This window comes from Cololabis saira, chromosome 8 (genome assembly GCF_033807715.1).
Source record: "Cololabis saira isolate AMF1-May2022 chromosome 8, fColSai1.1, whole genome shotgun sequence".
Classification (NCBI taxonomy): Eukaryota; Metazoa; Chordata; class Actinopteri; order Beloniformes; family Belonidae; genus Cololabis; species Cololabis saira.
Window position 1 is genome coordinate 39,417,731 of NC_084594.1, and position 27,718 is coordinate 39,445,448.

Here is a 27,718-nt window from a genome sequence, read left to right on the forward strand (position 1 = left end):
CGGTACGCAGCGCCTTTTATCCATTAATGGAGCTGTGTATTCTTCCTGAACAAATAAACGTTTTTGTAACCGATCCACGTAAATTTGGCAGGAGGGATGTGGACTGCCTAAGTGCTCTTTGGGAAACTGAAGGCATACAGGAATGCTTCTCCTTGGTGTTGTATTTGGTAACTTTGGTATCATGATTTGACTTCGGGGTCCTTCTTTACCTCATTGAAATGTCCGGATGCGTCTGAGTCCTCTTGGCTGTAGTTCAGCTGCTAGGAAGAGCAACTCCAGCACCTAACTCTCTCCATTTCAAGACAGGTTATTCAACCTGGGACTGATGGATGCCTCAACACTGGGAACTGTACCAGCTTCCAGCCTGAAGCAGGTCTTTTACTCTCCATCGTACATCTTCAGACTTCCTTTGTGCCAACCATGGTCCTCATGCCTTTTACCAGGCTTTATGTGAACCAGTTTGCCTCTAACTTACATGAACTACATTTAAAGACAGAATAAGAGAAAAAAAAATCTGTGATAAAAGTGAGCAATGCTGACGAGTGTCATGAGATACGGTGTTGTGAGGTGCAGCGGTTAAATGTGAGGCGCTCGTGTTAAACATGGAAACAGTCATATTAGTCCATGTGACAGACCAGATATCAGCACCACTCACGGTGACAAAACTTACTTATGATTTTTGAAAAGATCCATGTCTGTAGATGATATTTTGGTATGATAACCTTCCTGAGTGGCAGCTGGATCAGAGTTATCATCTCACGAAGTTCAGAAAATTACATTTTAGATGCTGGTGCATATCCTGGTTTAGACTCATGTACAGGAAATCTGTCAATGTTTCACAATATTGTCTTTGGTATCATTTTAAAGGGGACCTTTTAAACATTCATTCAAGCTAAGATGTGAATCTTTCTCACCAACATAGAGGTCACTGCAGCTCTTTAAACTATAAACAACACATTAACAACACACACAATTTTCGCATAAATGATATACTATCTTTTATCCCTGTGTCATCTAGGAACAACAGAGACACAAAACACAAAAACTGGAATACTCACAAGACCATAAGGATTCAGGAAATGTATCACATCTTAGCTGTAATGAAAGCTTAAAAGGTCCCCTTTAAAATGATACCAAAGACAATATTGTGAAACATTGACAGATATCCTGTACATGAGTCTAAACCAGGATATGCAGCAGCATCTGAAATGTAATTTTCTGAAGGGGGTGGTAACTTCATGAGCTGATAACTATGATCCAGCTGCCACTCAGGAAGGGTTATCATACCAAAATATCATCTAGACATGGATTTTTTCAAAAATTATAAGTAAGTTTAGTCACCTTGAGTGGTGCTGGCCAGTGAAATTTTGGGCTCTGGCCCGTGGACTATTAGCTTAACACCGGTGGACGGTTCCCAATCTGAGCCCACTTCCATCCACTTATGTTAAAATGTCCAACTTTATGAGATAAACGTATTTAGAGAGGTACAAAAGGACAGTTTTGCTCTCTATTGCAAAAGTTCTCATACCTGGCTAACCTGAAGGGAGAGCTCACAGTGGGCTTTCCAGTTCTCTTTACAGTCTGGTCACGGCTAAGTTGGTCCAATTCAAAAGCACATAAATGCACCAACACCCAGATCTGGGTCTCACATGACAGAGTTGCGTTATCTCAGTTTTGGACCTTAAAGTAGCCTGATTTACCCAAATATATGCTCTCTAGGTCGGCATGGTAGTTGGCACCGTTCCCTCACAGGGAGAAGGTTCCTAGTTCAAATCCCTGCAGGCTTTGTGTGGCGTTGGGATGTTCTGGCGGTGCTTGAGTGGGTTTTCTCTTGTCTTTCACCTCCCACGGTGCCAGAGTGCGGTTGCTCGTCTACGTGGCCCTGCGACGGACTGGTGGCCCGTCCAGGGTCCTGCCTTCCACCCAGAGCTGGGACAGACTTCAGCAGACCCTAAATACGTCCCGGACCATCACCCAAACTAGGAATCCAGATTATTCTTCTAACAGCAACACTTGGGGGGACAGGATGCCTTGAAAATAACTTTATTGTCCATAAGAAATAACAGTGAAAAGAAGAGGCCAGGTCGCCGCTCGCCTTCCGTTTCTCACATCAACATTTGCACGGCCGAAGCTTCCGGGAATCAGCTTCTACATAAACTTTGTAGATGTGCATCTATAACTGCAACATGGACATGGTGGAGACAGAGCTGCTGTAATAATTGATCTAACATGTAACTGCAGTTATAATGATGCGTGCATTGTTTAGACAAAGTTGTAAACTGTAGTGAGAACCCAAGCTGTCACAGAACAGATAACATTTTCTCTCGGCCATAATTTAAAAGATCCACAAAGTTAGCTTTGTTCATTAACAGTAAAAGTCAACTGGAGCTGCAGAGCTGCAGAACTCGTTTTCCACCAGTGGGTCTGAACACACGGGCCTGCAGGACCTGTGAGCCTCCAGGACCAGACCAGCACGCCTTATGCAGAGGAAAAACTGATGCGTCGCAACAAAATCACAGTTTTATCAAAGAAACCTTAGTCAAAACATGACAAACAAAGAAAATTAAAGCACTTATTTATATATAGACACTTGACAAATTCAAGCTTTTTAAAATTTCCATCTGTCATTTGTCCAAGTCCAACATGGCTACGGCGGAGCGCTCCTCAGTGCCCGAGAAGCCCCGTTCCTGCAGAGGGAGGAAGAGGACGAGAGGTCAGAGGTCAGCAAAGACAGGACACACAATATTAGAGTAACACCAACCCTCACTTTAAAAAGGTTCTCACTTGAAACATTACGTTTTCGTTGTGTTAACCCTCACCTCCGTACTACGCTGAATCTGATCCCCTAAAACAGGGGCCGGCAACCCAAAATGTTAAAGAGCCATATTGAGCCAAAAACACAAAAAACAAATATGTCTGGAGCCGCAAAAAATGAAAAGTCTTGTATAAGCCTTAGAATGAAGGCAACACATGCTGCATGTTTCTATATTAGTTAGAACTGGAGGAAGATTTTTTTTTTCATTATGCACTCATTATGCAAAAAAGTTGAAATGTCAAGAAAAAAGTTGAAATGTTGAGAAAAAAAGTCAAATGTTGAGAAAAAAGTCAAAATGTCGAAAAAGTCAAAATGTCGGGAAAAAAGTCAAAATGTCGAGAAAACAGTTGAAATGTTGAGAAAAAAGGCAGCAGGGCTGTTTTTCAGGGCCTTGGAGGCTCCTGAAACATCTAATTGTGGGTTATTCCTGCTGATGCAGAGGTGTGCCAATGATGGAAGCCCCACAAGAGTACTACTGACCTCTGTTAAAGAAACACCACCATGTAGGGGTTGATATTTTGGGGCACAGGTCATATCCGTGGTGCCACGCCTTTATCACTGGAGGAGGAGCCTCAACAACGGTGTCAACAACTTGGACACTGAGCAGCAAACACTGCTGACGTTGGTATCAGCTTTCATGCAGCCAAAGTTTGCATTTAATGAAACTGATCACGTATAAGTGGAGATCGTTAAGATGGCAATCTGCAACAACGGCCGATTCCTGTCAAGTTTTCAGCCCGTTTCTACTCGTGCGTACATCCAACGAGCATGGATGGCTGACTGACGCATGACTGCAGCCACTACTGGCTCTGCTACCTCTGTACATCCTATTTTACACAACTATTTATTGGTTTTGTGTTGTTTTTTTTTGTAATAATCAATGTCTGAAAGTAAAGACGAGCCAAGTTCCTACTGAGAGCAGAAAACCATCCTCTTCATAACATATAAAGGAATGTAAGATCTCACCTTTAAACCCCTCTTCAGGCATTCTCACTGTGGATAAAGGAAACAATTATAAGAAAGCTTTTTCAATTCCAAATAAGTTGAGTTAAAAACTTCTACCAAACACACAAAAAGTTGAGGACTCCATGTAAAATGAGCATTAAAAACTGAAGATTTTATCTCCAAGAGAACCAAGTAAACCCATGAAAAGGTAAAAATGAGAGAAAAATATCAGCTCATTCTGATCTTGAAGGCAGTAACAGCACAAAAAAGGCGGGACAATTCCACGTTTACTGCTCTTTTCTCTAGTCCAGAGACGTCTGGGACTGAGGACTCGCTGGACTGAAATCATTAGATTCTGTTTTTATCCCCATTTTACACTTGTGTGGAGGTGGAGTTGTGCGTCCGACGGCTGCCACTCACCCTGGTAGACGTCATCCATCGCAGCGTAATCTGCTATCGGCTCATCAGCCTGCAGGGCGGCAGAGCAGGAAAGTTTTAGAGCAGGAAAGTTTTACAGGTAACTTTTATTGTTGTTAAGATCCCGCCACTAAGAGATCCAAGTCACGTCTACCTTTAAACATATGATGCTCTCTGGGATGACGCCCAGGCTGCCCAGTGTGGCCGAGTCGTCCGTCAGACTCTTCCCGTCGATGGAGAGGTTCTGATCGAACGGCGCTACGGAGAAGGCGTGCATGATCTGCAAGCACAGAGAGGAGTCAGATCTGTTAGAAAAACATCTGGGCGCCGCCTGCAGCCGTGTTTCCTGTCCCGTGACGTCCTCACCTGTATCTTCAGCTCCTTGAGAGTCTGATTGGCCGAAACTATGAGCGCTTTCTCCCCGCGCAGCTTCCGGTGTCGAGTGCTTCTCCTGATTCCACCTGCTTTGGTCATGGTGCTCACCGGGAGGGCGGCCGGTGACGCTGCGCTGCCGTCACTCAGCTTCATCCGCTTCACACCGTCCTGCGACTGGAGGAACAGAAGCTACTCATCATCATCATCATCATCATCATCATCATCATCATCATCCCTGGGAGTCTCTTTAAAGCCACCATGTCCTCCAGGTCTGTTTCCAGTCACATCACAGCACTGAGAACGGCTCTAGTAAAAGGTCCTTAATGACATCCGCTCCAGTACTGATAGTAGCAACATTTCAGTCTTAAGTCTTACTGCATCTCAGTGCTGCAGTCTACACGGCTGACCAGAACTTCTTGATGGAACGGTTGAAGAACTGAGTGGGACTTTCTGGCACAGCACTTCCCCTGTTGGAGTCCGATCTAAAAGACGGGGACTACAAATCTATGTGCTCGCACTCGCTCAAATTATGAAAAAGAACTAAATGGGTTACTATAACTATGCAGATGATCTATATAACCTCTCACCAGGAGACTATAATCAAATTTAAACAGTGATCAAATGCATTGATCAAATTAAAGAGTGGATGTGCCAGAATTTCTTCAGTTAATAATAAAGACCTGGGACCGGATTCACAAAATATTCTTAAGAAAAAAAATCTTAAGTGTCATTTTTTACTTAAGTTCAGTCTTAAGAAGAAAAAAGAGAAGTCATATTCTCCAAAAAAGTTCTTAAGTATTTTCTCAACTTTCTTCTTAAGTTTCTTCTTAAGAAAAAACTTAAAAACAAATGGTATTCTTGAAATAAAAGTTCTCAAATTTGTTCTTGACTTTTTTCTTAACTTTAAGACAACCTTGACCTGTCTTAAAATTTCTTCTGTGAAAAACTCTAATATCACCTTTTCAACACATTTGCACATACACAAACAAAGACCCACAATATTGTGGAGCGATGCATCGGTGTAGTGAAGTCTCACTTCAGATGCATCGACTGAATATAATGAAATTAATAATAATAATAATAATAATAATAATAATAATAATAATAATATAAATATAATATAATTCTGGGATACGTGGCTGATACTGCTGTGTGAACGGTCTGCTGGAGCGGCTACTGAATCGTTCATTTAGTATGCAGTATACAGTACATACTGATGCAGTATGTAGCATGTAGCACTTAGTATGCCATTTCGGATACAGCCATATTTTAAGAAGTTCTTAAGTAGGAAAAATAAGAAATTCGTAAGAAATGACAGTTCTTAAGACGATTCTTAAGTGCAATTCCTCAATATTTTCTTAAGAACTTTCTTATGAACTTCTTAATTTTAGATCTTAAGACATTTCTTAAGATCGTTCTTAAGAACATATTGGTGAATCCGTCCCCTGTGGCTGTTAAAGAACAGCCACATTAAGACAGTAGTGAAGTCTCCAGCTTCCACGTCCTCCGACAGCCGAGCAACTTTCCCTTCAGGCCGGAGGACGGACACAAGAGATCCTTCAGAGGCGACACCTGAAACACGTCAGAGCTGAAACCAGGTCCACTGGAACCCACAATCACTACGGAAACGACGCGGATAGCAGAAGAATTGTGGGAAAGGATGTTGAATGTTCAGACTTCAGGTAGACGGAGAGACAAACGACTCCGTCTCTGTCAAACCATTAGTAGCATCATCTATGCTACGTTCTGTCAGTAAACACGAGGTCACACGGACACATTTGTGTCGTATCCTCTCTTCATCTCCACTCTGATGCTCCACGTGGTGACGGTGATTACCTGACTGAAGTCTGGGTCTCCCTCCATCTTGGGCAGCTCTTCTCTCTCCTCCTCTGCCTCCGAGCTGCTGGCGTTCACCTCCGGAGGAGCGTCCTTCACCGCCTGTGGAGCAGGTCGAGTGACGAGTGAATGTTTGGTAACGGCTGCGGTCAGAGCCGCGCGCGCTTCCTCCGCGTCTCTTACCCTGTTGTCGTCGATGACCTTGCGGATGTAGATGGTTGCCTGGGTGTATTCTCTGAGGTCCTTCTGCTGCTGGAAGAGGAAGCTCTCCCTGCACTCCCAGCACAGATCTAAACACAGCAACAACCTCAGCTCGTCATCCAGGTGGTTACACATGCTCAGCTCAGCACTGGAAAACACTTTTTATCCTACCAGGATCTTCCCTGACATGGAGATTCATGTTTAAGAAGACCTGCAGCTTTCATGGTCAACATTCACGCAAAAGTGACTGCTGTGTGCGTGACTTCTATGAGGTGAGGTCTCTTGTCACTCATCTTCTCTCTCGCCATCACCCTCTTGAGTCTCTTTGTGGCCTCTATTGGAGCTTTTCCACTAGTACCTACTCGGCCCGGCTCGACTTGGTTTGGTTCTTTTCCACCAGGGGTCTAATGTGCCGAGTAGATACTTTTTCTGTATCTATTCTGCCGAGGTTCTAAGCGGCTGAGTCTGCTGTATCTGACATCATCACACTACAGACCACCGATTGGTCGGGGGGTTGGAGTCAGACGTCTGAGTCAGGAGGAGGAAATCAGAGAAAGAGACTCTGATTCTTGTTCATTTTATTCGACAGACAATGGCAGCGCAAACGTCTGTTTCATGATCCAACTCTGAGGTGCAGATGTTCATAAACCTGGTGCTGAGGAGAGAATTAAAAAGGGATCTAGACGGTGATAAGGAACGACCAGATCTACCAGAAGCTCTGTCACTTCATAGCTGCTCACGGCTCCAGCTGACTTTTCAGCAGCGACGAGACAAACTAAAAACAACAAAAAAGCGTCGCCGCTTGAAGTTTCTCTCACTCTCATTTTTAACTTGATATGGAACACAAGCCACAGACCCAACAGCACATCTATCATCTCCTCCAGGTTCTACATCTTTAGTGTTGTTGTCTTCTTCATTTTAGATACACAATCAAATACGTCACAGCAGCTTCACTCCAACCTCCTACTTCTGCTCCAGATGCTGAATTGTTATGGAAAAGAAACCAGGCCGAGTTGAGATGAGTAGAGCTGAGTAGGTACTAGTGGAAAAGTGCCATTAGATGCTGCTGCACCGGGAGTCAGTTTCACTGGCGTTAGTGTGTGACCTCGTGCTGTAAAGTGAAATGCAGCTAGGGTGGTTTTTGCTGAGGCTTTTGATGCAAAATGTGCCATCAGATACCTCTGGGTCATTTTTCAAGTGGGAAAGTTTCAAAGTTTGAAAAAAAAAAAGACAGTTTGATCACAGGACAGGAGGTTTCGATCAAAATGTTTCCAAAAAGTCACCAAACCGAAGAGAAAACACTACTTCATGAACTGACTACTTCATGAACACAATGGACATAGTTTTATGAACATTAAATAATGTACTGTTTATATATAAAATAAAAATACATATAGTTTATTTATATATATATATATACGAATAAACCATCCTGACACTCGGGCTCGTACCTGGCTGGGTGGTGTACTGCGTGGTGGAGCTGCTGGCCGTGCTCTCTGGTAAGCAGCTGATGGAGATGGGCGTATCAACGATGAAGAGTCTGCTGATCACGTCCCACTCGTGAGGCCAGAGCAGAGCTATACTGTGCAAGAAAAACAGCACATCATGAGACCAAGACAGTTTCCACAAAATGCCTCCAACATCTACGTCCCCCTGAAACACAGAGAACTAAGTTCTCACTTGTGTGTTGATTGAAAACTAATAAATAAGTGGTGTGATGTACAGAGTGTGCAGACTGATGCCTTGTTCCTAAAAGATTAGCTCTGACGTCCCAGATCTGTTCATCAGAATCGGAAGGATGATTCATCATTTTTGTTAAACATGCATCTTTGGTTCTGTGTCATTCTGCTTTGAGACGCCTGATGCATGTTCTGACCCGCTTGCATGCAACAGCTTCATTAAATCCACTGAAATCTGGCCCGTCTCTCAAGTCTTATTCTTGGTAACTTAGATGCTCTCAGTTTCACAGACACTCCCACACGATGTCGACACCAGTTCATCCGCTAGGACCAATCCTGCACGTTACTGCGCCTTCAATTTTAGTAAAGTGTGGAGTTCCCCAAGGGGCAATTTGAGTGGCAGAAAGACTGAGTGTCAGAAAGACTGAGTGTCAGAAAGACTGAGTGTCAGAAAGACTGAGTGGCAGCGTAAACTTTCAGTTTGAGCAACTGGAAAACATCTAAAATGGGAAAGAGCTGTTGTGTGATCGACTGTACTCATAGATTTAGCAAGAAATCAGAGTTATAGTTTTACAGACTGCTGAAAAATAAGCTTAAGAGAGACAAATGGATCACTGCAATTCACAGAAACAACTGGATTCCAGCACAGAAACGTGGATTTGTGGTTCCCATTTTGTATCAGGTAATGTTGGATTTTTGGGTAGCTAACGTTAAACGGTCAAATCATAAAGTTCGGTGTCCTCATTACTTTAATTTCTACAATAAATCCTACCTTGAAGTCGGACCAAGAATCAAGACTTTTGTAAGCCTTCAAGCTTTGCTTCGTGTATTTCCCCGGTGTAGAAATTAAGTACATATAAATATCAGGAATTTGGATTCGTGGCCAAATATTAATGTCCATGGACCACTGGTTCTTGGTAACTGTACCAAATATTAATGTCCATGGACCACTGGTTCTTGGTAACTGTACCAAATATTAATGTCCATGGACCACTGGTTCTTGGTAACTGTACCAAATATTAATGTCCATGGACCACTGGTTCTTGGTAACTGTACCAAATATTAATGTCCATGGATCACTGGTTCTTGGGGTAACTGTACGGGTCACTGTCAAGTCCAACTGACTTTAATTTAAGCCCATAATCGGCTGTTATCCCGTCTTCTCCACTAGTTGCAGCTGGTTTTTCCACTCAGTGTGAGTAAGGGGGCTGGTCCAGTGGGGAAGTGACGTCAATGCAAACCCTCTATACAAATAAAGTTTGATTTGATTTGAAAGTTTCATCTTTCCAGTCTGTTCTTCACCTTTTCTGACATTGATGCAGTAGTTTCACCAGGTAAACTATCTTTCCTGTTGATGTTTGCAACAGAGACAGTCAAAACACTGAAATGACACCTCTCTTCAAATCTGACTGTGCTGTTACTTTCTCTTCTTTATCAACCAGAAATAATGTTACTGTGAGGTCATTTGGCCGCATGCAGAGAGCAGGAATGTGCGTCAGGGATGAACGTTCCTGCTACAGCACAGTTGGATCCCCCCCCCCCAAAGAGAGATTTGACCAAGCAGAACTCACTGTTGCGCCTCTCCGTTGATCAGCGAGTCGTAGGTGAACATGAAGCCGCCGTGGGGGCAGAGCAGCAGGGTGTTGCCCACGTTGGACACGGGAGACGACTTGGTGGGCCTCCTGAGGAACGGACATGGACGGGGGTCAGAAGTAGGCGGGACAAAACGGAAAAACAACCACGTCATTTCCAACAGATGATGTGAATCAAAGGAAGCGAACGAGCAAAGACGGAGAGAACATAATCACACTAGGCCTGTGTTGAGAGGAAGAAAAAAAAAAATCGATTCTCATATTAATTGCTAAAAATGTATTCGTATGTCTAAAGATCGATTTTTTATCATCATTACAACTTTTGGTATTTTTTTGTTTATGCCCAAAAAAGGAATGTTTTGTTGGACACAATGATTTTGCCTTTAAATATCTTTGAAGGCTTGAAAACATTAAAGTTTTCAGTTATAATTCTATAATTTGCCTATATTTCATTACTTTATATACTGTTTTGGGGTTACATGGAAAAAAAAATAAAAAATGGAATGTGCCCTGGATCTGTTTGGTAATTCTGACCCACACAATGTTTCTGAAAGCAGTTCTATCAGCATTCTGGGAGCTGATTGGTCCTTACAGCATCATTAGCTGCCAATACTTGCTGTTTAATCTCAATATAATACTAGTATTAATAAGTTGAATAACTACTTAGTCATATAATTCATGCAATAGCTCAAAATACAGTTTTAATAACACTAACCCAAATCAATATCAGAATGGAATCGGATCAAATCTTGATAATCGATTCTGAAACCTAAGAATGGGAATCAAATCGATTCTTAACATTTGAATGGATCCCCAGCCCTGGGGATTTGGAAAAGTTAAAAAAAAAAAAATACCTCAGGGATTAATAAAGTATTTTCAAATTGAACTGAATTTGAATTTCTTCTCCTACAGTTTCTATCATCATGAAACCATTCAGGTAGGAATTTCATTGTGAAAAGGACAAAGGAACCGGCATGTTCTGTTCAGACGACAAGACCCACTGTTTTGTAATCAGGAGTCTTGATGTTCACACTATCTGATTAATGAGGAAGGGATGGATGGCTGGAGGGGTCACACACCACATCGTCTGACATGTTTGGTTCACAACAAACGCAGGAAGTGAGTTTTAATCCCGCGTTGATTATTTGAACATAGACTGAGGGGAAGGGGGCAGTGTTTTCTAATACGGGGTTGTAGTTCTTCAAAGTGTGCAGCTGCCCATGACAACACTTACTTTTGTTGAGAGAACAAACGTACCTGATGAACTTTCTCCACTCGTCCACAAAATACAGAGGAACTATGTAGAGAACATCGGTGCCCTGAGGAGACCAAGCAGAGGGGGTTGCTGTTACCAGGACGACGGACAGACGCCTGCAGAGCTCAACTTTCCCTCGTATTTACCTGAGGCCACTTTGTGAGCGTGGGCCGGTTCTTTTCGTGGAAGAGGTTGAGCAGCTGGTTCTTCTGGTCGAGAGCCATCATCTTACTAACCGCCTCGTTGTCCTTCTCCTCCTGCTCCAACGTCTGGACACACAAGCAGGGAGAGCTTTCACCTCACAGCCACTTCACCACGGATCAAACAACCCCGCATGTTCCCTCTGGGAATATTTAGTCCGAGCCACGCATCTCGTTCACCCACCATGCACTGTCGACACGGCTCCTGGTTTTGGGTGAATTCCGGGGCTCTGGAGAAGTACTCTCTAAGTTTGGTCCAGACGTCTGTAGATACCAGCTTTCGTTCAGAATCCAGAATACTGAGACCTCCTGCAGGGACAGAACACAAACGTCACAGGCTGAACGTGTGTAAACATTTAACACTGTTAGATGATGCTGAAGGCAAAGGTCATGAGAGGATGTGAAATACCGTGGCTGCAGAGAATGTCTTCATTGAAAGTCTTCATCTCATCATCTCCCCCCCCTGAGAACTCTGGACTGAACTCTACAATTAAACACATGAACAAGATCGGTGATGCAGCACAGACAAAACACTATATCCAATCCATCCATCCATCCATCCATCCATCCGCAATCAGCAGCACGTCACGCCATCAGATTGATTTTACTGATGTGGGCAAATATCATCAGTTCCACTTGGAGGCATAAATTACATAGTAGACTCTAAAAGAATATCCGCCATACATGCGAGAATAAAGGTGTGACATGTGCTTCCTTTGAGGGTGGTGGTCAGAGCGATCTCAGTATCTCATGACAAGTAGATAATATGCCTCTGAAATTCCCTTTTATTTAACTTTTTTGAGCCTATTTTTGCTTTGCTTGAATGAATGTTTCAGTTTAAGAAAACATTACTTGTTGTTCAAACAGGTATGAAATTATACCGATGTAGTGTACTTGGGTTTCCAAGAAAGTTGGTACGTCGTCTCATTTGTGTCCACTTTATGAATATTAACTGCTCGTCCCCAAAAAGCTGTTGAAAAGTTCAGTCCTCATCACTTTGTAGCTGATGAGACAGGAGGAAGTCGCAGCTCAAGTGAGGTCATTCTGACATTTCAGTCATCTCTTTATTAACTTTCCATTTTTATTCACTTCCTGTGGCACGCTGCAGGCCGTCATTTATACAATGAGTTCATTTAGTTGCTTGGAGCAGGAATTGTATTCTGTTGAGGTGAAAATGGTCTCGATTGGCTCAAAGTGTCACTTTTCCTTGATCGGTTGATGTGTTGAGATGTTTCCCTTTGCCGTGTTTAACTAGAAATGGTTAGCCTTTCTGGTGATGCGGTTGAAGGCCAAGCCCGCTATATTTACTTTGACAGGCGAAGAACTAAGGAGAGGCACCGTGGACTAGAGCCCTGCGCAGGACTGTTTTCTTCATCCCGCTCCCGCTGAATTTCTGACCATTACCGCCCGCTCCCGCAAAGCTCTGAGAATTCATGCCCGCACAATAAAAAAGATGCATTGATTTAGTGTTTTCTCCCGTCCCACAAGAGAAATGTCCTGGACAAATCTATCTGATTTAATGTTAACATGATCATTGTGGAGCTTGATGGATAATTGACAGTTCATAGGCCGTCTGACAGAAAGTTAGATGCAAATCCAACATTGTCATCGCACAAGCTATTTCTCCTTTCTCGCACGCATCAATTATGTGATTGAGGTTATAGCAACGAGACTAGGCTGTGAGTGGCTCAAATAACACTAATAAATAACAAAATAAACAAAGTTAACAAATTAATTAAAAAAATTAACCACTTGGCCATTACATTGCTGTGGAGGAAGAGAATGTTGTTGAGATCCCTCGTCTCTCTTCCAAGATGCTGCAAAGACACTAAACGCAGTTTCTCCAAATATCTGACCTGCTTTGTCTTGTAAACCCTTGTTTGAGGTTCTTTTTCAGTTCAAAGTTCAAGCTGCCGCTCCGTGGGTATTTGCATTGGGACCCAATCCCCATGCAGCCTCTCCCGTGGAGCAGCAGGTGGAACTCACCCTTGCAGTTGTTGGTGTGTGGTCCCTGGCCGTTGGTCTGGCTGCTGCCGTGTTTGGTTTCATGCTCCTCTTCCTCCAGCTGCTCCAGCGCCAGCTGCCTCCAGCTGCGCAGAGATGCTTTACCTACCCAGTAACCCTCGCTGCGGACACAAGCACACGTTCAGAAAAACACAGTCTCATCTAAACCTGAGCTAATGCGCGCCATGGCGACCTAATCACCTGACTGGTTGTTTGACCATGTTGGCGATTTCCTTGTAATCTTCATTGAGCTGGTTCTTCAGCCGCAGCACTCTGCATCGCTGGCTCACACACTCTCGGCACAGAGACGAGCCTGAACACACACACAGATGACATTTTTATGTGCTCAGAGAATAACCGTATGATGAAAAACTCTTTAAAACTGCATGACCAAATGTTTCCTCCATTTATTTTTACAGTCTATGAGCAAAGACAAGAACATCCATGATTCAATAGCTTGAATTTAAATAATTTTCTCAGCCCGTCACACCAATGTTGCTTCAGTTCCTTGATGTTTTTGGACCTTCAGTAAAGACAGTTTCAGACTGTTACGTTCAGAGTTGGCAGACAGTTCAGACTACACGATTACCATATTGGCCCGAATACAAGACGACCCTGATTATAAGACGACCCCCTCTTTTTCAAGACTCAAGTTTGAAAAAAGACTTTTGAACACCAACTTCAATTTTTATACAGAAAATAATTACAGTACATCTGAAACAAATGATTACAACAATATTTGAGAGAAAAAGCACGTTATTTTGCCTCATTCAAATCATCACCTTGATGTTTGCATCATAACTTCTCTTCAGCTGCCGGTTCACCTGCCACCCACTTTTCTCCAGATTGTCGCTACGTTTCTCCATTTTCTGTTATCTCTTCTCTTATTTTCTTTTTCTAACCGCTATTTTTATTTTTCGTGACAGGAGTTCGCTTTGGCCTGGGGAGTTAAGTTTAGCATTTGCTTTAAAGATATCTGGCGCCATCTAGCGTTGTGAATGGGTATAATGTCTAGACCCCAAATATAAGACGACCCCCACTTTTTCAGTCTTATTTCAATGCAAAAAAACACTGTCTTGTATTCGGACCAGTACGGTAGTTGTTCTGGGGACAAGCGGCCACGTTGGAGGAGACACAAAACCAGTCAGTAGCAGCTTATGAGTCCAGACGGTTGACTAACCGTCTAGTCTGGGCCCGCCGCCGTAGCGCTTGTAGAGGACCGACGCCGCGTGCAGAGAAACCCTCTTGCAGTCTCCCACCTTGTCGGGGTGCAGTTTGCCATGACAACAGAGGAAAAGGGAGGTGTCTATTTCCTTCGTCGCTGTGGAGTCGTCCAGCCATTTCTTGAGCCAGTCCAGGGGGATGAAGTCATACTGCTCTCCTGCAGGGGGGGGGGCAGAGGAACACGTCAAACACAGACACAAACCCACACATCTGTTGCATTTGCAAATAGATGGATGGTAGGTCGATAGATAGATCGTTTCTCAGGTTTTATCTTTCATAAATGTGTGTATTGGTGAACTAAAAAGTGCTGTTTTCTTTCTGTACTCAAATGTTTGGTATCTAAAGAACGTTTTGACCCACCGTCTCTCGCGGGTAGGAGCTGGTACAGCTCTTTCACTTCTTCATGCTTGGCCTTGCCCTTATCCACGCTCTGTTTCCTCATGTCGGCCATCTCTGTGCACCACTCCTCAAATTTATGGTTATCTTGGTCCACCAGCCTCTGAAGGAACGCTGATGACCGACGGAGGCATTCAAAACATCACAAATGGGAACAGGGAAAAATAGTTCTAATTAATATTCATCCAATTACTATTTTAATAACAGATCTTTGCCTCCAACAAATCAAACAAAAGACTAAAAATGAGTGGTGACAGGAAGACGAGCTGCTCACCTGGCACCTCCATGTTGGGCCTGGAGGGGTTGACGCCCTCCTCCTCCTGCAGCTTGTACACCAGCATGTAAGCGTTCCTGGAGCAGTGGTAGCCTTTACTGCACTTGGGCTTTCGGGACTGAGACTTCACCGTCTCGGCTGCAAAGCAGCAAACAACTTCAGGAAAGTGTTCACAGACATGAAGCCAGCATGCATAAAAGTAAGGAGTCCTTAGATCTTTTTTCATTCATTTAGATAGTTTAGAAAAATACATGTTTTTAGCTCCAGGTTTGAAAGTAGATATAAAGAAACCCTTCCTGATTGAAGTCGGTTAGGCTTTTTCCTGATTGTTTCCTTTATTAGTAAAAATGTCATTTCTGAGATAGACAAACTTGGATGTTTCGTATTACTTTCTTTAAAGACAGAATGCATTAACTAAGTTGACCGAGGCCTGGAACACCTGGTGTGATGTAATTAAAACTGAACCGCTTAGCTGGAGATGTGACTGTTGTGGGAAAAGGGGGACGCAGTCAAGTACGGAGAGGGCAGCACCGTGATGTGGGGCTGCTTAAGCCCAAAGTGATGGTACTGAAGTGGTCAATCAACATTCAACGTGGCCACGCCCAAAGCCTGGACATCAATTTGTAGGAAGTTTGACGGCGACACTAAGAAAAGCCAAGAGCTGCAAACTGGACTCGGCTCCGCCAGAGAAAGAAAAGCTGGTCTTTTCATCAACTGTATGTGAAGTTCTGGCTGCAACTACAGGAGATTTTAAGGACACAATCCCGCCGTGTCAAAGTAATACAGCTCACCAATGTCCTCCTCGATGCCGAGCTGCAGCTTCTTGCCTTCCATTTTCTCGATCTCCTCGTCATTGAATTTGTACCAGTCGCCGGTCAGAGCGTCATTCACGTGAGCGATGTAGTGGCCCGAGTAGGCGCTGATGCCCCGGTGGATCAACACGGCGCTCAGTTCATACACACACTTCTGGTCTGCAGGAACAGGCAAAGAGATTTAGATTTAGATTTAACTTTATTATCCTTGCACATGTTAAGGTACGGGGCAACAGAATGCAGCAAATAATGTCCAAAGCTCTTTATTTCATCATTAAAATCATCAATAAACTACTTTGTTCTTCAAAACCTGCATGACTTTTGTCTTCACCTTTCCGTATCAAAGAGAAGTGTCCGTGTGAACCAACCTCTGTCACAGAAACATTGTTACAAAAGAAAAATAACTCAACAATGAAAAGTGAAGAATATCGTGTATTAATGGGTTTTTTTTACATAATTTTTACTTGTCTTACATCTGCTCAGGGAGTGTCCAGATGGTTTTGTTGCCATTTCTGGCCCCGCCCCTCCTCCTGCACACCATATGCGTGTGACGTATGTTAATGTCATTGCAATAAAAAGCTCATGACGTCTTCATGAACATTGAAAACAAAAAATTACATTAAAAAAAAAAAAAAAAAGCATCTCAAAAGGAGAAAGCATTACGAGGCGCCACCGACGGGAGTCGAGGTAAATTGAACCTCGGCCGAGCGATTACGAGCTCCTCTGCTGATAACGTTGAAGCCCAAAAACAAACACAAAGAACAGGACAAAAGAAACCGGGGGCCTGTTTCAGGAAGAGCGAGTGAAACTTTCAGATGGTGAGGAGGCTCAAACCTGAGAGAGGGGGTTAACTCGAGTCAGTTACCATGGTAACCTATGGTGATTATGACCAGGCCTAGTGGAGGTTTCAGTCATGAAGCTGAAATGAGCTTCGTCAAGCAGTCGATCGTCTGGATCTTGGTGTTTCGGAGTCAGAGTGCATGAACTTCACTCAGACTCCTACTGCAAAGTTTTATTCCGAAACTTTGGGTTTTTTAGTCTATAAGTTAGCGTTTTTAGGTTCTTTCCGAAAAAGTAGCGGTTTGGTGCTGAAAACATCTGTGCATACCTTGTTTCCCTTCCAGGAAAGGGGCCATGTCCAGCTGCTCTGGAAAACTGATGAAAGTGTTGAGTTTCTTCTTGTGACCCGTTTGTCTGCAGAAAACAACAAGGCTCCTGTCACACACCAGCGGAGACAACGAGTATATTCATTCATTACAACCGCTTTTATTCGGTTTTATTTAGGTGAGGCTTTATGTAGTCGTCATCCGTTGCTCTTCCCATCTCTTCTGTAATCGTGTTGTTTTTATCTTTTTAATTGACTCTAAAGGACTTTATGAGTGCTGCCTGTGAAAAGTGCTCCATAAATACTGTACGTGTGCTTTTACTTTAATCGGAAATTTTACAATTTAATATAAGATAAGATAAGATATCCTTTATTTGCTCCCTCAGTGGGGAAACTTATTTTGTTGTCAGCAGTACACTTAGCACACACATGTAGGGGAGGGGTAAAAAGACTGAAAAGTCAGGAATAAAAAATATATAAAAAATACAAAAAGATACGTATAAAATATGTATAAAATTATAAAAATTATAAAAATGTATAAAATATTCTGCCTTTCATAAGTAAAACAGTGTGTTCCCTCTTCTTAATGCAGTCTGACCGCTGTGGTGGACACTACACCCCCACCGACTAACATGGTTTCTACACTTTTATATCTGTCCTCCACTCGGCTTTCAATTTCCTCTAGAACTTGTAGGTAAATATCTTGCTAATGAAGTTATTAAATACAAGAAAAGAGTAGTTTTGACACCCAAACAGTGATGTGAATTTAATTATCATTCTGAGACTTTACTTTACATATAAACATTTAACGAGCTTCAGCTTTAAGTTTTAAGTGCCCTTAAAAAGCCTTTGTTCGCTGGCTTGAGCGGATGCACCGTGCACAGAGGCCACCGCCCTCCTGCAGGCGTCACAGGTTTGAATCCCGGCCTGTAGCTCTTTACTGTTCTTCTTCCCCCATCTCTCTTCCCAAGTTTCAAAAACCTTCCAATAACGGTAATAACGTGTTTTTCCATTTCTGTTTTGAGGCAACTTAACCAACCTCAAACACAGACTGTCCTTCTCCAAGCTTTAATTTAAAAAGGAGGCTTTTTTGAAAAATAAAAAACAGCTCACACACACTTAAAGACTCAGCTCTTTAATCAGAAAGGAGGATTTAAGGATTTAAGGAGCATTTCTGCATCCAGTCAACTTCTCTGCCCATAAGGATGAGTTGGAAGATTTATCCTTAGCATGACTCAGCACTGAGTAAGCTGCATGCACTTATGAGAAGATGATAGCATGATGGGGTCTTTTTAGACGAAGCTTTCTTGTATAAAAGGGACTGTTGGGTTGGGCGAGGGAACAAAAAAAACACACACACACACACACACACACACACACACACACACACACACACACACACACACACACACACACACACACACACACACACACACACACACACACACACACACACACACACACACACACACACACACACACACACACACACACACACACACACACACACACACACACACACACACACACACACACACACACACACACACACACACAAAAACAACAACATTTCTAGCACTGGCATGGCAGCACGTGTGTCCAACTGGACTCTCAGCAGTCTGACCAGCACTGATCCATGATGGACGCTCCTGTGGGATTTTGTTCTTTCAGATGTAAGTCGCTTTGGAAAAAAAAGCGCCTGCTGAATTGCAGTAGTAGTAGTGGTACTAGTATTAGTAGTAGCCGTAATAGTAGTAGCAGTAATAGTAGCAGTAGTAGCCGTAATAGTAGCAGTAGTAGCCGTAATAGTGGTAGCAGTAATAGTAGCAGTAGTAGCCGTAATAGTAGTACAGCTGTTAAGTTGAGCCTGCAGCTCGCAGAGTTTACTCAGACAGGACATAATATCACACTACAGTGATAAATACTTGCATCTCATTGTATACCTTATTTTATTGAATATAAACTAATTAAAAAGCTGAATGCAAGAGGACACCCAACGACAGAAACTCTTTTCCCCTCCACAGCGGCCGGTACGTGGACGAGACTCACCTGTCGAAGACGAAGCGCATGAGCTGCAGGTTGAGGGTTGGGGGGATGCTGTTCAGCTTGATCCTCCGGGTGGCGCTCTGTTTACTCTGACAGCTCTCGCAGAAGTAGCGGTTCTCCCCGTCCAGCTTCTCCTCCTGCACCCAGACCCAAAGGTTGGTCATGACAACAAACACAGCGGCGAGGTCCAATTCCACTAAAAGCTGGATCGATTTATTTCATAGTGACTTTAAATTGTTGATAAAGTCACAATTATGGAGCAAACAAATCCCAAGTGGGATTTAACACGGTGGACGTGGAGTTCAAGGAGCAAGCTCCAGTGTTCCCCAGCTCTTTAAAAACCCATGATGTCACTGAAGGGTTTGTCCAGTTCTGTCGCTACGGCAACGACTTGAGAGTGAACGGTACCTTCAAGAACTCGGTGACACACTCCGTCAGGCTCTTGTGGCCCTGAATGTTCAGCTCCAGCTCATAAAAGCGGGACGGCAGCGCCGACGACCGTCCACACTGATTACACCTGGAGAACAGCCAGCCCAGAATAAACACACAAAATCCATACGTTAGTGAAGTGTGTGCTTAAAAGTCACTCAATCATTTAAACAATGTACAATTCCAACCATAACATTTTTTTGATGTGGTTTAGTGTAAAGTTTTGGTTTGATGTGATCAAGTCTAGAGTTGTTCCAATACAGACACCAGTACAAGAAATACTCGTAGATTCTGCCTTATTTCTGGCAGAATCTATGAGTACTTCTGGTATTGGTATCCCTATGGGTGAGTATTTGTGTCTATGAACCATCCCATACTATTTGTAATTTGTCATTACTCTCTCTGTATTAGTATCCAAGAAATGGTAGGAAAAAAGTTACTGACAACCAGCTGAAGTTGGGATTTCACTGCGTGGTTGGACATCTGGACCTGGTACATTTTCCCAGGTCAGAAATCCATCTCTTAAACTCTCCAAATAATGACAAACTGATCACATTTCATATCACACAAACAAAATCAGCAACCTTGGTTTCTGTTTGCTGTTTGGTTTTAAAACTGAAAAAAGCTGTAGTTGTATTGTTTCCGTTTTGTTTCTTCTCAAATTGGTTCTGAACCACAAACAAAGGAACTAAGTATAAATGAATTGATGAGATTCTTCCATTTTTTCTCATGTTTTATGAGTTAAATATAATATATGGAACAACTACATGTACAATTTCGAAGTACTGTGTTATAAACACTGAACTGCATATTGATACATCATCTGCAAAAGGCATCACTGGTACAGTTCCAGCTCGCTGATGGAGCGATGTGTGGACTTACACTGTAACATAGAAGAACTGCCCACAGAACTGCTGCTGGATGACATTTTGAAGGCTGGGGCTCTTCTGCTTGGACAAAGTGTCCTCCAGCAGAGACAAGAAGAGCTTTGAAAACTCCTGGGCATCCTGTTAGAAAAAGATGTGAACAAAGCAGCACCATTAAACAAGATGACATTTCCACTGTGTGCTGACAACCTCTGGTGTTTGGTGCATTAAAAAAAGAACAAAGAAGAGAAAATGATGAACCTCTGAAATGTTACCAAAAAAAAAAGAAGAAGCTGAAAATAGATTACAGCGGCTAAAAAAACAACAACAAAAAAAGTTAAATTTAGAAGACGAGATTTTTTTTGTGGCAGAGCAATAAATATGAGAGCACCATCAACGCAAGGTTGTGTCGTCCTACAATATACAGCTGCAACCAGAAATTAACATCAACATTTTCAATAAGACTGAGGTCAGGGCTTTTCCCACAGCCACTCCCAATACCTTCACTTTGTCATCATGAGTCCACTATCCAATTAATCTGAAGTTGTGCTTGGTGCTCTTGTCCATTGGGAAGGCCCATCACACCTGCACACCCAGCTCCATCTATCTAACTGATGCCCTGAGACTAGGGCTGTGCGATTAATCGATTTTAAATCTAAATCGGATTTATTAATCAAGACGATGTTAAAAAAAGGAAAATCGGAAAATCGATTTTGCGGCTGGCTGCATTACAGACAGAGCTCGTCTAGTCATGTTTGTTTGGTCAAGAAAATTGTAAATGTCACTTTACTAAACTCAAGGAGGATTTACAGTATCTTTCAATTGCACTTCATTCCCAATAGGGAAATTTGTTTGCTATTTTTCTTTAAAAATAAAGATAAAATATTTGAAACAATTTATTCCATTGTCTTTTGTAGTTTTACCAAAACAATTCGAAATCGAAATTGAAAATCGGGTTTTCAGAGCAAAAAATTTCGGGATTTTATTTTTGTCCAAAATCGCCCAGCCCTACCTGAGACGTTTCAAAACCTCCACAGAATGGTCTTCCCTCATGATATCGTCTATCTTGTGCGGCAGCTCCTCCTGCTGCCGGCAGGCCCACAGCATGACGCTGCCACCCTGACGCTTGAGACCTGCAAGCTTCCCCTTTTTTCCCTCCATTATGACCAAACAGTTGAGTTTTAGTCTCATGAGACCACACAACATGTCCCCAGAAATTAAGATCTCTATTAACATGTGCAGTTACAAACTGTAATCTGTCCTCGAGGTCCGGAGTCCGAGACCCCTGACCTAAGTAACCTAACAGGACGTTAATTGCTCTTTCACTTTCTTGTCATACATGGAGGAAAAATGTTTGCGTCATCTGTATATCAACTTCTGGCTGCTTCATCGCTCTGCCTTTCATAAAGGATGCTCCAGCATTGCACTGAAGCTCCTTTCCTAAGCCTTTTAGAGAATTCCCTCTCATCAGAGCTGCCACTCAGAAACTTGCTTCAGGGAATGACTATTTGATCAGAGCCGGAGTTAAAATTGGGATGATTTTCCGAGGTTTATGACCCATTTACCTGCTGCTGCCCCGTGTCCAGACCCAGTGCTTTGACCAGCCCTGAAGGGTCGATGTACTTCCTGTTGCTGTTCTGCAGGAGTGCAAACAGATACTGCAGATGCTCACAGATGGACTTTGGTTCATAATCTGAGAAAAACAGAGATGTTCATTAAAGGGACCCTCATAATCCAAAAAGCAGGAAAACCTTTGGAGTACTAGTATACGTCAGCGAAGCCACACTAACCAAAACCAAAACGGGTCGTCACCGTTTCAAAGTCATTTATCTGTGAAAAACAAAACTGATAAAACTAAATTAAAGCAAATTGTGGTTACATCTGAGATTAGTTGACGGAACACTTATAATCCCCATACACAGATTCAATAGGTGCGTTTCCATCCGTGGGAGTTCTGGGTAGGTTTTTCGGGGCCGGATCGTTGGCGTGTGTCTCCATGACCGGCGTCGACCCTGTAAAAGCCTTCAGGAACCTTAATGGGGCGAAAAAAGTTCCTGTAGCAGGAGAGGTGCTCAGATTGGCCAACAGGAACCTCCTGGCGGGGGTCTGCTTCCAAATTACATTCAGCACTATCACATGAACATCATGTGACCACAACCCATTCAAACCATCAGAGACATTTTGCTACAAGTATATTTGATAAAGTTGGAGATCACAAGAAAAGAAACGATAAGACCTGTCAGTTCAGGCCTTGTTGGCATGATACGCTAATGTAGAGGTCGGCAGGGGGGTTTCTTTTCATTTGTCACGACCAAGTTGGTGCTACATTCTTCTTTTTCGTCTTCTTTCATGCTGCTGGCCGTTTGCGAACAGCAAAAAAATGTGCATTACCGCCACATCGTGCTATTTATTTATTTTTTTCAGTCAAAGGTTCTTGTGCGGCGCTCTGGCTGAAGGGGCTGAGGAGACGGTCGGCCTGGTTGTTCCAACACCGGCCAGAAAACTCACAAAACTTGAATGGTTTTGTTCTTACTGTGGACTGTCAACACCAAACCATCTCAGGAAATGATCTCTGTTTTGAATTAACAACAATTATAATCTATGGAAGACCGCGTGGAATTAAACTGCTAAAATGAGCATTAGGGAAATGAGTGGTATCGACAGGGTCAACGGACCCCTGGCATTATACCGCAACCTTGAGGTGAATGTTTAATAAAAGAGAAAACACTTCACACGCGGCTTAAAGCAGAGAACAGCAGGCACAAAGCATCACCTCTGTATTTAGTTTTCAGTCATACCAGACTCGGAGTTGTGCTCCTGCGCTCGGGAGTTGTAGCACTGATAGAGGCTCCTCCGAAGCTCCAGGTTGTGGAACCACACTTGCAGGAATGTGTTGACGTAACATGTCGCTCCAAGGTTGGTCAGGCCAACAAATGTGTTCTGGAGAGGAAAACATGGGATTATTTCAACTCTGGCGTCCTTACAATTACCAAGAAAATGCCTGGTGAGTAAATAATTTGCTGTACATGCAGCTGGCTGAAGAAATACCTTGTCTCGACGTTCTGAATTTGGGTCATCAATATTATGGAAAGCATTCTCGTCAATGTCTCCAAGCCATGCTTGTTCACCGATACCCACAAGGCAGTTTGGATTCCCTTTGCAATTTCTCCTGGAAAAACAAGTCGGGGTCATCACACGCTCTCCAAGCTACTATTAACATTTAATTATCTTTGTCTTTTAAAACAAACAATATTACAATCTGATATCAATTATCTTCTACACAAATGTGATGAAATGCACTTTTGATAAAGAGTAAGATGCGAGGTATCAACATCTAGATCCACTCTGAATGCTCCGTCTTCAATATTAATCTTTGTTGATACAAAGAAAACATTTGTTGATCGACAAAATGAGGGAGACTTGATTTAAATCCATCATAAATGTTATCCAGAGAAAGCATTTCTAATCAAGAGTAGCTACTACTGGGATTTGGATTACATCTGGACATTTTTCAAACACCACAAAATGACTTAATCATCTCTTTTGGAAATGTTGCTATATAAGAATCTTTTGGACAGATATGGTAAAAATAAAAAAGTAGTGGAAACTTATTTGGCATACAATTATTAATTGTTCGGTAACGCAAGAAATGACCTTAACATACAGAAAAGCTGTACAGTGTTCATTTATGTATAATTCATGCCAAATAACATATCCAAACCTCCGAAATCTTACATTAAAAAGACAAGTGTGACTGATGAAACTACACTAGACCATTTAAGGACAGCCTGGCAGGAGGACCTAGGCAGCGAGATCACAGAAGAACAATGGCAGAAAGCCTTAAAACCAACTCGTAGCTCTTCAATATGTGCAAGACATGGCCTCCTGCAATTTAAAATAATACATCGCTTACATTGGTCGAAACAAAAACTTGATAAAATCTTCCCCTCAGTGGATCCTTCGTGTGACAGGTGTGGGCTTGGACCAGCAACACTAGGGCAGATGTTCTGGAGCCCAAACTATCAAATTATTGGGATTCTATTTTTAAAACACTACCCTGTATTTTAGGGTGGCTTATTGATGCAGACCCGTTGGTGGCGGTTTTAGGAATCATTGACCAGAATATGACAAAAAGTAACGTTGAAGATCGCATCGTTTTGTTTGTCAGTATACTTGTACGAAGATTGATTTTACTGAACTGGAAGCAAAAGGCAGCACAAACCTATTCAAATCTTATGACTGATGGCATGAGACATTTAGAGCTGGAGAAAATCAGATTTGTATTGAAGAATCGAGAAACAAAGTTCTACGAGGTTTGGCAGCCATTCATTGATCATTTTAACCATAAAACATAGCCCAATGGCAAAACTAGAAACCTTTTAACCCCAAATGGAAGGAAAGGATTTGACTTTTTTTTTTGTTTTTTGCACAGAACCCACGTGTACGTATGTGTCTGTATATGTGTTTATGTACGCGTATATGTACAGTATGTTTCTATACTACATCATCTGTATCTCTAGGATGCAAGTGCTAATCACATTACTGCTGAACGTGTACATATACATGTAAAAGGTGTGAGGTATTTGCTTCACTGTTATGTTTGTATTTAAAACGTGAAAAAAACAATAAGAGAGATTAAAAAAAAGACATGTGTCAATAAACTTTTTTCAAGGTCAAATTTAAGCACTTTTCAAGCACTTTCAAGGGCAATTTTCAAAATCTTCAAGCACTTTATCGCTGGGGTAAAATATCTACAGGAATATATATACACTCAAATATTTTTTTCCGCTTTTTATCACAATTATGTACATCTAGTTGTTTCATCTTACTGATTTTATTTTTCCTTGTAATAACTAAACTATACAGTCTGATCCTTGACACCATGTATTGTGTAGTTTAAGTTGTATAGTAGCATAGCATTAATAAGCTCTGCTCCTGCCTGAGCCTTTTTCAGTCAAATTGTAAATTTTGTCTCTTCCTTATTGCCTTGAAAGGTATATATATATATATATATATATATATATATATATATATATATATGACTGAAATAAACGTAAACTAACTAACTAACTAACTAACTAACTAACTAACTAACTAACTAACTAACGACACAGAGTTATAATTTCAAGCACTTAAACTAAAATTCAAGCACTTTTCAGGGCTTGAAAACACAACATTGAAATTCAAGAACTTCAAGGATTTCAAGCACACGTAGGAACCCTGAAGAAACGACCTTAACATACAAAAAAGCTGTACAGTGTTCATTTATGTATAATTCATGGCAAATAACATATCCAAACCTCCAGAAATCTGCGCCTCCAAACTTCAAACTGTTTTACTTTAACTTTATCATCTAGTTTCCTCGTTATAGATTAGGACAATTGTGTTTATGCTCTTGTTTAAATAATATACAGACAGAGGTGTCAAGTAACGAAGTACAAATACTTTGTTACCTTACTTAAGTAGCAATTTTGGTTATCTATACTTCACTGGAGTAATTATTTTTCAGACGACTTTTTACACTGCTTACATTTTCACGCAATTATCTGTACCTCTTCCTCCTTACATTTTAAAAACAGCCTCGTTACTCTATTTCATTTCGGCCTTTAAAAAAAAAACTATCCAGTTAAATTGCTCCATCCGGATAGAGTGAATTTGGTTGTGGTTGTTTCAGATGTTCTTGTCCAGTTTTGTTATTACATCCGTTCCCTCAGATTCCTGCAACTAAACTTGGATGTACATTCCAATAAAGGTTAGGATAAATGATAACATGCCTCTGAAGTTTGACTTTTTGCACCATTACAATACTTATAGGCAACTAGTCATCATATCTCCTGCTCTCTGAAACACATGTTAATGCTCAATAGTACACATATATGGTTCTTTAATATATTTGCATTATACTAAGATGCATTCATTTTCAATGGCTTTTGTACTTAATGGCTTTTTTCCCCTTACATTACTTTTACTTTTATACTTTAAGTAGTATTTTTTTTTTTTGAAAACAGTACTTTTATACTTTTACTTGAGTAAAAAACTTGAGTTGATACTTCAACTTCTACAGGAGTATTTTTAAACTTTAGTATCTATACTATACTGCTCTTGTTTAAATAATATATAGACATATTATTTCTAAAAAAAAAAAGCCATAAGTGCTGCTCGGTGTTACGGCTGATTTATGGTTCCGCGTCACACCGACGCAGAGCCTACGGCGTAGGGTCTGCGTCGCTTTAACGCAGAAGCATAAACCAGTCTTCGGTGGTCTGTTTCTGGCTGCAGCAGCAGCTCCGGGTCTCTAGGTCTCTATCTGGGCCACCGGTCTCAGGTCTGGACCAGGTCTGGAGTCAGGACCTGGTCCAGACCGGGGACCCGGGTCCTCTGGGGTCTCACCTGCAGCCTCCTCTCCTGCAGGCCGCCAGGTGTATGCGGTAGGCCAGCTCGACGTGCTGCTGCCGGATCTCCTCGGGCTTCACCGAGTCCACCCAGCGCCACGCCGCCTTCTCCAGCTGGACGCGGGGCGCCATGCTCCTCCCGCCGGCCCGGGTCCTGCTCACATCCACACGGTCCAGACAAACCCCGGTAACACCCCCAGGAGAGCAGGGGGAGAGTTTGAGAGGCGAGCCGGGTCCGGGTGCTACCAGCTGCTAGCAGGCTAAAGAGCAGCTCCCCGCGTCATTCACTGCTGCTTTTAGCCTCGGTTTGGCTGCAACGCGCAGACTTTTATTGCACTTCTGGACAACTATGGTCAAATTCCTCGTGCGTGTAGCTGCTTCGTCAATACATTGATGGATTTGAACATTTTATTTCCCGGTTTATTTTAGATTTAGCGCCCTTGCATCGGTTTATAAATAAATAATTTCTCCGCTCAAAAATCCCACACGACGTCAACAAGTGACGCAGGTCACGTGGCCGGCGCGGCGCATGCGCACGAGGCGCCGTCTCTTTTTTTATAAATCTGTCTTTATTTGTAGCAAAGTTTCACATACATAAGTGCAAATTCATTCACAGAAAGCCCGAACTCTTCATACTCAAAAAATAACTTGAACAATGTATGAGGTCGATCTAATCATCGAAAAACACACAGGCACAAAAGACCATCGGCCTCTGTAAAATCGCTGAATTTGGTTAACAGGAAACTTACACATTATGCTGTTTTTATTTTTGTTAATTTACCTTTTTAATTTACATTCAACTGTCTTGTCCTTTATATATATGTATTTGTTTATTTCTTTTCAATTTGGTGTTGG

At 42.2% G+C, this 27,718-nt stretch overlaps 1 protein-coding gene across 2 annotated transcripts; it reads right to left on the minus strand.

Moving 5' to 3' along the window:
- Positions 1-2,558: 2,558 nt before the first annotated feature.
- usp48 (ubiquitin specific peptidase 48) lies at positions 2,559-27,377 on the minus strand. Of its 2 annotated transcripts, XM_061727978.1 has the most exons (27): positions 26,862-27,377; positions 23,520-23,640; positions 23,270-23,411; positions 22,037-22,164; positions 20,488-20,612; positions 19,585-19,693; positions 19,180-19,313; positions 17,134-17,219; positions 16,005-16,184; positions 15,214-15,351; positions 14,904-15,053; positions 14,500-14,700; positions 13,521-13,632; positions 13,302-13,441; positions 11,725-11,799; positions 11,500-11,624; positions 11,262-11,384; positions 11,118-11,179; positions 9,840-9,950; positions 8,041-8,171; positions 6,572-6,678; positions 6,389-6,490; positions 4,544-4,726; positions 4,332-4,457; positions 4,181-4,229; positions 3,782-3,808; positions 2,559-2,687 (listed from the first exon to the last, which is right to left on the minus strand). In XM_061727978.1, the coding sequence occupies exons 1-27, from the start codon at positions 26,993-26,995 to the stop codon at positions 2,665-2,667; spliced, it is 3,144 nt and encodes a 1,047-aa protein (XP_061583962.1). In that variant the 5' UTR covers positions 26,996-27,377; the 3' UTR covers positions 2,559-2,664. The 2 variants fall into 2 exon arrangements, with proteins under 2 accessions (XP_061583962.1, XP_061583963.1); XM_061727979.1 differs by lacking the exons at positions 23,270-23,411; positions 23,520-23,640; positions 26,862-27,377 and adding an exon at positions 22,351-23,094.
- Between the last annotated feature and the right edge of the window lie 341 nt (positions 27,378-27,718).